Source organism: Leucoraja erinacea, chromosome 4, assembly GCF_028641065.1.
Source record: "Leucoraja erinacea ecotype New England chromosome 4, Leri_hhj_1, whole genome shotgun sequence".
Taxonomy (NCBI): Eukaryota; Metazoa; Chordata; class Chondrichthyes; order Rajiformes; family Rajidae; genus Leucoraja; species Leucoraja erinaceus.
In genome coordinates, this window is record NC_073380.1 from 414011 (window position 1) to 425000 (window position 10990).

The 10990-nt window shown below is 49.9% G+C and overlaps 1 protein-coding gene and 1 long non-coding RNA gene across 2 annotated transcripts in view; both read right to left on the bottom strand.

Moving 5' to 3' along the window:
• Window positions 1-8521: 8521 nt before the first annotated feature.
• On the bottom strand, window positions 8522-8989 carry LOC129696080 (uncharacterized). Its single transcript, XR_008723274.1, has 2 exons — window positions 8837-8989; window positions 8522-8779 (listed from the first exon to the last, which is right to left on the bottom strand). It is a non-coding gene; the product is annotated as an uncharacterized LOC129696080 (long non-coding RNA).
• A 656-nt stretch (window positions 8990-9645) lies between these two features.
• The window catches only part of LOC129695994 (uncharacterized), a 2310-nt gene continuing 965 nt past the window's right edge, over window positions 9646-10990 (bottom strand). Inside the window, exons 2-3 of the mRNA XM_055633415.1 lie at window positions 10403-10830; window positions 9646-9956 (exon numbers count right to left, since the gene is read on the bottom strand). Of these exons, the coding sequence (XP_055489390.1) occupies window positions 9646-9956; window positions 10403-10820 (729 nt within the window). The 5' untranslated portion in view covers window positions 10821-10830. The remainder of the gene's footprint in view (window positions 9957-10402; window positions 10831-10990) is intronic.

The following is a 10990-nucleotide window of genomic DNA, read 5'->3' on the forward strand; positions in this document are numbered from 1 at the left end:
GAGTGCATACTGTCGTTGTGTCCTTGGGGCAAGACACTTCACCCACCTTTGCCTGTGTGTAAATGTAATGTAATTATGTGAAGCACTTTGGGGTCAATGCAAGTTGACTAAAAATGTGCTATATAAATATTATAATAAATAATATAAATATTATTATTATTATTATTATTATTATAATAGGTCGAATAAATGCTATAAAAATGATCTTTCTATCACACATTCTATACCTATTTCAATCAATCCCTATATATCTACCAAATAAGTGTTTTTTTTTAAACTTGACTCAGACATTACAAATTTTATATGGGACTATAAATGCCACACAATTCAAAGAACTCACTTGAGCAAACCTAAAGAATTGGGTGGTTTAACACTTCCTAAATGTATGTACTATTACTGGGCAGTAAATATCAAAAATATGATCCACCTGCTGGACAATTCTGCCCAGCAGGTGGATTGGATTATAATGGAGAGAGAGGACTGCTCCCCTTGTAATATTGGAGCGATCCTCCTCTCACCAATGAACTTGAATAACACTAATTATAATAAAAATCCAATTATACACAGTACAATTAGAACCTGGACATAAATAAAACATAACCAAAAATTAGGCGCCTATAACCCGTCGTTTAAATCCTCTATTATAGATAAATCATTTACACAATGGGACAGAATAGGAATTTTACTTCGGAGTCACGTGAGTGACCACGTGAAGAAGGCCGTCCAGGCGCATGCGGGTCATCTCGCCAGACGCATTGCGCTGCGATCGCAGTAGGAGGTGTGGAACCTCTAAGCGGTGAGTGAAGGAAAACCTGGACGTAAGTATTTTCTACTTTTACTTTCAGGCTGCTTTCCTTCGGAGACTGCGTACAGAGACACAGGCAAGTCTTATGTATGGAGAAAGGTGGGAGGAAGAATAGTAAGCGCACTGCAGTCAGCACTCAATAACACAAAGTATCTGAGAGTAGCGGGCGCCCGACTAAAAAGTCGATTGTAAAGAAATAACAATTTTACACGGGAGAGGAGAAGTCCCGTTGAAACTCCCATAGAGGGAGCAAGGCCATAAAGAAATAACAGGCTTGGAAGACTCTGAGGAATCTGAACTATAGAATTTATAAACTGGAATTCCTCATGGGTAAAACAAACTCCAGAAGGAGTATAAAAGACACGGGCTTAAAGAGCAACCGCATGGAACACCCAGAGGAGGTTCTGGGAAACGTTGGCCCAGATTTGAGCCAGCGACCGAAATGCCTGATGATAAAGATGAATACATGGGCTGACCTGACAGGGAGGCAGCACCAGAAATGTCTGCTCCCAGGATGAGGCGTTCCACACCAGGGCATCTGAAATGTCCTCGTTCTTCAGGGAACGGGGGTTCCTCTCCTCCACCATAGATGAGGCTCGCACCAGGGTCTCTTCCATACCCCGCAACACTGCTCTCTCTCCCCATCCCCGCACTCACAACAAGGGCAGAGTCCCCCTAGTCCTCACCTTTCACCGCACCAGCCGTCACATACAACAAGTAATCCTCCGTCAGTTTCGCCACCTCCAACGTGACCCCACCACTCGCTACATCTTCCCATCTCCCCCCATGTCTGCCTTCCGCAAAGACCGCTCCCTCCGCAACGCCCTTGTCAATTCTTCCCTTCCCTCCCGTACCATCCCCTCCCCGGGCACTTTCCGTTGCAACCGCAAGAGATGCAACACCCTGTCCCTTCACCTCCCCCCTCGACTCCATTCAAGGACCCAAGCAGTCGCTCCAGGTGCGACAGAGGTTCACCTGTATCTCCTCCAACCTCATCTACTGCATCCGCTGCTCTGGATGTCAGCTGATTTACATCGGTGAGACCAAGCAGAGGTTGGGCGATCGTTTCGCCGAACACCTCCACTCAGTCCGCAAGAACCTACCTGAACTCCCGGTGGCTCAGCACTTCAACTCCCCCTCCCATTCCCAATCCGACCTCTCTGTCCTGGGTCTCCTCCATGGCCAGAGTGAGCAACACCGGAAATTGGAGGAACAGCACCTTATATTCCGCTTGGGAGTCTGCATCCTGCGGGCATGAACATTGAATTCTCCCAATTTTGTTAGCCCTTGCTGTCTCCTCCCCTTCCTCAGCCCTCGGGCTGACTCCTCCCATCCCCCAGCCCTCAGGCTCCTCCTTCTCCTTTTTCCTTCCTTCTCCCTGCCACCCCCTATCAGTCTAAAGAAGAATTTTGGCCCGAAACGTTGCCTATTTCCTTCGCTCCATAGATGCTGCTGCACCCGCTGAGTTTCTCCAGCATTTTTATGTACCTTATATAGAGAACTGGTTGGCAGACAGGAAACACAGAGACGGGATTAACGGGTCCCTTTCAGAATGGCAAGCAGTGACTAGTGGGGTACCGCAAGGATCGGTGCTGGGACTGCAGCTGTTTACAATATACTTTTATGATTTGGCTGAAGGGATTCAAAGTAACATTAGCAAATTTACAGATGGCACAAAGCTGGGTGGCAGTGTGAGCTGTGAGGAGGATACTATGAGGATGCAGGGTGACATGGACAGGTTGGGGGAGTGGGCAGATGCATGGCAGATGAAGTTTAATGTGGATAAATGTTATGTTATTCACTTTGGTGTCAAAAACAGGAAGGCAGATTACTATCTAAATGGTGTCAAGTTGAGAATAGGGGAAGTACAACAGGATCTGGGGGTCCTTGTTCATCAGTCTATGAAAGTAAGCATGCAGGTACAGCAGGCAGTGAAGAAAACGAATGGCATGTTGGCCTTTACAACAAGAGGAGTCGAGTATAGGACCAAAGAGGTCCTTCTGCAGTTGTGCAGAGCCCTAGTGAGATCGCACCTGGAGTATTGTGTGCAGTTTTGGTCCCCTAATTTGAGGAAGAACATTCTTGCTATTGCAGTTTGAGGAAGATACTAATTTGAGGGGGGAGTCCAGAACCAGGGGGCCACAGTTTAAGAATAAGGGATAATAAGACATTTACTTTTCTCACAGAACGGAAGAACATTCTTGCTATTGAGGGAGTGCAGCGTAGGTTTACAAGGTTAATTCTCGGTATGGCGGGACTGTCATATGCTGAGAGAATGGAGCGGCTGGGCTTGTACACTCTAGAATTTAGAAGGATGAGAGGGTTTCTTATTGAAACATATAAGATTGTTAAGAGTTTGGACACGCTTGAGGCAGGAAACATGTTCCCGATGTTGGGGGAGTCCAGAACCAGGGGCCAAAGTTTAAGAATAAGGGATAAGACATTTAGAACGGAGACGAGGAAACACTTTTTCTCACAGAGTTGTGAGTCTGTGGAATTCTCTGCCTCAGAAGGCGGTGGAGGCAGGCTCCCTGGATGCTTTCACGAGAGAGCTAGATAGGGCTCTTAAAAATAGCGGAGTCAGGGGATATGGGGAGAAGGCAGGAACGGGGTACTGATTGGGGATGATCTGCCATGATCACATTGAATTGTGGTGCTGGCTCGAAGGGCCGAATGGGCCTACTCCTGCACATATTGTCCATTGTCTACACTGCAGGCCTGTCTGATATGTGGACAAGAATTAAGTCAAGAGTGTTTTATGAAATTCTTACTTGCTGCAGCACAACAGAATATGTGAATATGTAAACATTATATATAACGAGGAAAAATAGAAAAAGTTCTATAAATAACAAGTATAGTGCAAATAACAAATAATAATATAGTCTTTTGCAGTTCAGAGCTCATAGCTTATTTGTTGTGTTTAATAGCCTGATGGCTGTGGGGAAGAAGTTGTTCCTGAACCTGGACGTTACAGTCTTCAGGCTCCTGCACCTTCTTCCTGATGGCAGTGGTGAGTTGAGTGTGTGGCCAGGATGGTGTGGGTCTTTGATGATGTTGGCTCCTCTTTTGAGGCAGCAACTACGATAGATCCCTTCGATGGTGGGGAGGTCAAAACCGGTGATGGACTGGGCAGTGGTCACAACTTTTTGTAGTCTTTTTCACTCCTGGATGTTTAAGTTGCCGAACCAGGCCACGATGCAACCAGTCAGAATGCTCTCTATCATGCACCTGTAGAGGTTTAGGAGACATGCCGAATCTCCGTAATCTTCTCAGGAAGTAGAGTCGCTGATGTGCTTTCTATACAATTGCATCGGTGTGCTGGGTCCAGTAAAGTACTGGTTTGACGTACACCAATCCACAGCAGACAAATTGTCTGAAATAACTGGGTTCACACCAAAAATGTCCCTCAGGCCCCTTCAGCCCAATATTCTACATTATCCCTGCATCTGTTCCACCTCTTTGTTCCACATTGTGCTTCATTCATTAATTATTATCACTGATCAAAATTGTACCACAGACACAGAGTGCTGGAGTAACTCAGCGGGTCAGGCAGCATCTCTGGAGGAAAATATTTGATATTTTGGGTAAAAACCCTTCTGTTCCATCCCAAAATCTTGTTTGTCCTGAGATGCTGCCCGACCCACTGAGTTAATCTGGCAATGTGTCTATCTTTGGTAAAAACCAGCATCTGCAGTTCCTTGTTTATACATTTTACATCAGCCAGATTCAATGTCAGTTGTGATAAGGTTTGATATCATCGCTTTAATAAAGAAACATCCTTTTATTCTGACACTGTGCCCTCTGGTCCGAGACTCTCCCATTAGTGGAAACATCCTTTTAGTTCCGAGATACAGCACAGAAACAGCACAATTCCAGTTAGAAACATAGAAAATAGGTGCAGGAGGAGGCCATTCGGCCCTTCGAGGCAGCACCGCAATTCATTGTGATCATGGCTGATCGTCCCTTATTAATAACCCGTGCCTGCCTTCTCCTCATATCCCTTGACTCCACTGGCTCCTAGAGCTCTACCTAAAACTCTCTCTTAAATCCATCCAGTGATTTGGCCTCCACTGGCAGGGAATTCCACAAATTCACAACTCTCTGGGTGAAAATGTTTTTTCTCACCTCAGTCTTAAATGGCCTCCCTGTGGCCCCTGGTTCTGCTCACACAACATTGGGGACATGTTTCCTGCATCTAGCTTGTCCAGTTCTTTTCTAATTTGATATGTTTCTATAAGATTCCCCCTCATCCTTCTAAACTCCAGTGAATACAAGCCTAGTCTTTTCAATCTTTCCTCATATGGCAGTCCCGCCATCCCAGGGATCAATCTCGTGAACCTACGCTGCACTGCCTCAATCACAAGGATGTCCTTCCTCAAATTAGGAGACCAAAACTGTACACAATACTCCAGATGTGGTCTTATCAGAGCCGTACACAACTGCAGAAGAACCTCTTTACTCCTATACTGAAATCCTCTTGTTATGAAGGCCAACATTCCATTAGCTTTCTTCACTGCCTGCTGTACCTGCACGCCAACTTTCAGTGACCGGTGTACAAGGACACCCGGGTCTCGCTGTACCTCCCCCTTACCTAACCTAACCCCATTGAGATAACAATCTGCCCCCTTGTTTTTGCCGCCAAAATGGATAACCTCACATTTATCTATATTATACTGCATCTGCCACGCATCTGCCCACTCACTCAACCTGTCCAGGTCACCCTGCAACCTCCTAACATCCTCTTCACAGTTCACACTGCCACCCAGCTTTGTGTCATCCACAGACTTGCTAGTGTTGCTCCTAATTCCCTCTTCCAAATCATTAATATATATGGTAAACAGTTGCGGCCCCAGCACTGAGCCTTGTGGCACTCCACTCGCCACTGCCTGCCATTCTGAAAAGGACCCGTTCACTCCTACTCTTTGCTTCCTGTCTGCCAACCAATTTTCTATCCACGTCAACACCCTACCCCCAATACCATGTGCTCTAATTTTAGTCACCATTCTCCCGTGCGGGACCCTATCAAAGGCTTTCTGAAAGTCTCGATACACTACATCCACTGGCTCCCCTTCATCCATTTTACTTGTCACATCCTCAAAAAATTCCAGAAGATTAGTCAAGCATGATTTCCTTAGTGAAGACAGATCCAAAGTATCTGTTCCAACACTTCAGCCATTTCCTTGTTGCCCATATAATAATTTCACCCGTGTCAGCCTTCAATGGACCCACATTTGACTTTGCTACACTTTTTCCCTTAACATATCTAAAGAAGCTTTTACTGTCCATCTTTATATTCCTGGCCAGCTTCCACTCGTACTTCATCTTTTCAGCCCGTATTGCCCGTTTTGTTTCCTTCTGTTGTCCTATGAAAGTTTTCCAATCCTCTGGCTTCCGACTACTCTTTGCTGTGTTATACATCTTTTCTTTTAGTTTTATTCTATCTCTAACTTCTCTTGTCAGCCACGGTTGCCTCCTACTCCCCTTAGAATCTTTCTTCCTTTTTGGAATGAAATGATCCTGTGTCTTCCGGATTATGCCCTGAAATTCCTGCCATTGCTGTTCCAACGTCATTCCTGCTAGGATCCCTTGTACCAAAAAAAATAATCATTAAAAACCCTGGACACTTCAAATGACAACAATTGAAAAGAACAGTTAGGAAAGGAAAAATTAATCAAAGCAAACATAATTCAGGAGAACACCATAGTGCATTAGGGTTAGGGTCACCGACCTCATGCCCTGGAGATGTAGATCCACATCACACACAAGGGGAGACTCCCTGTCTCTACCCTGAGCACTAGGGGGAGAGAGAGAAGGGGGAAAGAGAGAGGGGAGGGAGAAATAGGGAGACAGAGGGGGAGAGAAGTGGAGAGAGGGGGGAGAGAGGGGTGAGAGAGGGGGGAGAGGAGTGGGGGGGGAGAGAGAGAGAGGTGTGGAGAGAGGTGGAGAGAGGGGGGGAGGGGGTGGAGACAGGGGAGAGAAGTGGAGAGGGGGCAGAGATGGGGAGAGGAGAGGGTGGAGAGAGAGGTGGAGAGAGGTGGGTGAGAGAGGGGGGGAAGTGGAGAGAGGTGGAGGAAGAGAGGTGGAGAGAGGTGGAGAGAGGGGGAGAGAAAGGGGGAGAGAGAGGGGGAGCGAGTGGTGGAGAGAGAGGGGGAGAGAGAGGGGGAGCGAGAGGTGGAGAGAGAGGGGGAGAGAGGTGGAGAGGAGGGGGAGAGAAGTGGAGAGAGGGGAGAGAGGGGAGAGAGGGAAGGAGAGGGGGGAGAGAGTGGAGAGAGGGGAGAGAGAGTGGAGAGGTGGAGAGAGAGGTGGAGAGAGGGGGGGGAGAGAGGGAGGAGGCAGGGGAGAGAGAAGTGGAGAGAGGTGGAGACAGGGGAGACAGAGGGGGAGAGAGGTGGAGAGAGAGGGGGGAGAGAGGTGGAGGCAGAGGGGAGAGAGGGGGCAGAGGGGAGAGAGGGGGGAGAGAGGTGAGAGAGAGGAGGGAGAGGTGGAGAGAGGAGGGGAGAGAGGGGAGGAGGAGAGAGGAGGGGGAGAGGAGAGGGGGGGAGAGAGGGGGAGAGGGGGAGAGAGGGGGAGAGAGAGAGCGGGGGGGAGAGAGGGTGGGGAGGTCACTGAGGCCATTCGTCAGCCTCTATCAATCCCTGCTGTCCCGTGTGTGTGTGGGTGGGGGTGGGGTGGGGTGGAGTCTCTCTGTGGGTGGGGGGAGGGGGTGGAGTCTTTTTCCGTGTGTGGGTGGGGGTGATGGGTGGACTCTCTCTGTTTATAACGTGAGGTGCCACCTGTTGCCGGACTTCCCGTTTCTGAAGTTAACGGTCTAGTTTGTGGTGACGTTGAGGTTGGGGCAGAGATTGTTGTTTAGGCTCCAGGTGTCACATCTCCGTCTCCCCCATAAACCGTACTGTCTCTGTCTCTCCCACACTGCCCAATGTCTACCCCCCTCCCCCATAAACTGTCCAATCTCTACCCCATACACCGCCCAATCCCCTCCCGTAACTTGGCAAAGTTGGGGATGAACGAAGATAGACACCGAGTCTCAGATAGACACCGAGTCTCAGCGGGTCAGGCAGCATCTGTGGAGAACATGGATAGGTGACGTTTCACAGAGTGCTGGAGTAACTCAGCGGGTCAGGCAGCATCTGTGGAGAGAAGGAATGGGCGACGTTTCAGGTCGAGACCCTCCTTCAGACTGAGAGTTGGAGGGGAGAAGGAAACGAGAGATACAGATGGTGAGGTAGAGTTTAGTTTAGGGTTAGTAGGGAGAGACAGATCAGCCATGATTAAATGGCAGAGTAGACTTGATGGGCCGAATGACCTAATTCTGCTCCTATCACTTAAGACCTTTAGTTTAGTTTAGAGATACAGCACAGAAACAGGCCCTTCGGCCCACCGAGTTCGTGCTGACCAGCGATCCTCGCACACTAACACTATCCCACACATAATAGGGACAATATACAATTTTACCGAAGCCAATTAACCTACAAACCTGTACGTCTTTGGGGTGTCGGAGGAAACCGGAGCAGCCGGAGAAAACCCACACAGGTCACGGGGAGAACGTGCAAACTCCGCACAGACAGCACCCGTGGTCAGGATGGAACCCAGGTCTCCGGCGCTGTGAGGCAGCAACTTTACCGTTGCACCACCGTGCTGCCCTTCATGCATCATTGTCCATGCAGCGTTCTACAGCGATGCATTACTCCCTGCAAGAATGCAAGACGCCCTCTGTTACAACACAATCTCTTTATTCAGCAATGACTCGTCACAGTTATATCGCTTCACAGATTAAAACATCTTTACCAGCTGGGAACTATTCATAAAAGCATGACTATCAGCACAAACACATCGCTCCACACCAACCTCATCTCCAATATCACGTTCAGTTCTGGTCAGCATATGACATGAAGGATGAGGGCAGGGGGAGAGAAGGAGAACACAATACTACAAGTGTGGTCTCATCAACGTCTTATACAACTGCAACATGACCTCCCAAACCAGCATTGAGTGTAGAAGTTGGGAGGTCACGCTGCAGTTGTACAAGACCTTGATGAGACCGCATTCAGTCTTGTTTTCAGTTCTGGGCACCGTGTTACAGGAAATGATGCAGAGAAGGTTTACGACTATTTTTTACCAGGGCTGGAAGGGTGTGAGCTATAGGGAGAGTTGGGGCAGGCTGGGACTCTATTTCTTGGATTCAGATTCGCAGGAGGATGAGGGGAGATCTTGTAGATATTGTATAAAATCACGAGAGGAATAGATCGGGTAGACGCACAGTCTCTTGCCCAGAGTAGGGGAATCGAGGACCAGAGGACATAGGTTTAAGGTGTGGGGAGGGAATGATTCAATAGGAACCTGAGGGGCAACTTTTCCACACAGGGGGTGGTGGATGTAAGGAACGAGCTGCTGAAGGAGGTAGTTGAGGCAGGGACTATCACAACACTTGGACAGGTACATGGATAGGACAGGTTTGGAGGGATATAGGCCAAACACGAGAAGGTGGGACTAGTGTAGATGGGGCATGTTGGTCGGTGTGGGCAAGATGGGCCGAAGGGCCTGTTTCCATACTGTGTGTCTATCAATGCACCAATTAGTTTAATTCAGAGATACAGCATGGAAACAGGCCCATCGGCCCACCGTGTCTGAGCCGACCCGTGATCCCCGCATACACTAGCACAATCCTACACACACTAGAGACCATTTAGAATTTTTACCAAAGCCAATTAACCTACAAACCTGTACGTCCTTGGAATGTGGGAGGAAACCGAAGTGCCCGGAGAAAACCCACGCAGGTCACGGGGAGAACGTGCAAACTCTGTACAGACAGCACCCGTAGTCGGGATGAGGCAGCAACTCTACCGCTGCGCCACCATGGCCACCACTAAGCTCCTGCCTGTTTCTGCAGCTGCAAGTTTGTGTAGGTGCCTGTCAATGCGTGCAGCAATCTCGCATTTCCTGCTTGGTTTCCCGCTGTCCTTCAACCGTGTAACGCTGCGATGAGTCGCTGCAGATGCCCTCCTGCAGATCGCAGGCAGTCGTGCATGCACCCAGTTGCCTCTCGTCGCATTATTCCACCATTGCTGCGATTTTACTGCTGTGTCCATGCGAGTAAAGCTGCGACATCTGTCCCATGCATCCTCCACGATAAACTGCAGCTGCACGCAAACTATAAACTTGCAACTGTGCAGCGTAGAAAGAGGCCTCTGTACAAGCTCACCAATGGGGAGAGGGGGTGTAGGGGAGGGAGGGGAGAGGGTCACAGGGCTGTAAGGTCGTCCGCTCCCGCATCGCTCCATCGGACCGTCCCAGAGAGCGGGAGGAGGTCACCTCTCACACAACTGACCCTCGAGGGTGAAGGTGAGGAGGGTGAGGAGGAGGCTCCATCCTCTCCCATCGCCAGCCCCTCCCTTGCCCTCAGGTCCAGCCCCCCCAGACTCGAGTAATCGCTGAGGGAGTCTCCCCCTCCCTCCTCTCCCACCTCATCTCCATCTCCCTCCTCCCCTCCCCCTCCCTCCTCATCTCCATCTCCCTCCTCCCCTCCCTCCTCATCTCCATCTCCCTCCTCCCCTCCTTCTCCCTCCTCTTCTCTCTCTCCCTCCTCATCTCTCTCACCCTCCTCATCTCCCTCCTCATCTCCCTCCTCATCTCCATCCTCCCCCTCCTCTTCCTCCCACTCTCCGCCCCTCAGCCTGGTCCCTCCGTCCCCCCTCCCCCTCAGGAACCCCCTCGCTCCGCGCCACCACCCCTCCACTCTCCCTCCTCCTTCCCCCCCTCCGAGAGTCTTGAGTTGAGTCCAAGCACCGACCAAGATGGCCGCCAAGGTCAGGAAGACCAAGAGGAGCAGGATTGGGGTCATGGTGCGGTCATCGGCCCCTGCCCGCTGGACCATCTTATCCTGGCGCCGTCCTCCATCTTTATCCGGGGTCGCAACCCTCTGGTGGCCGGGGTCAGAGGGCGGGGCCTGGATTAGGCCGAAGCCTGAGGTCAGAATGAGGAAGATGAGCGGCCACAAGACTCGGACAAACGACATCGTCTGCGACCTGTGGGGAGAACAGGGTCAGTGGAGGGTGAACACGGGGTCAACCAGGGTCATCACAGGGTCAACAGGGGTCTACACGGGTCACCAGGGGTGAACAAGGGTCAATGGGGGTCAACAGCAGTCATTGAGGGTCAATGGCGATGAACAGTGAACGGCGGCTG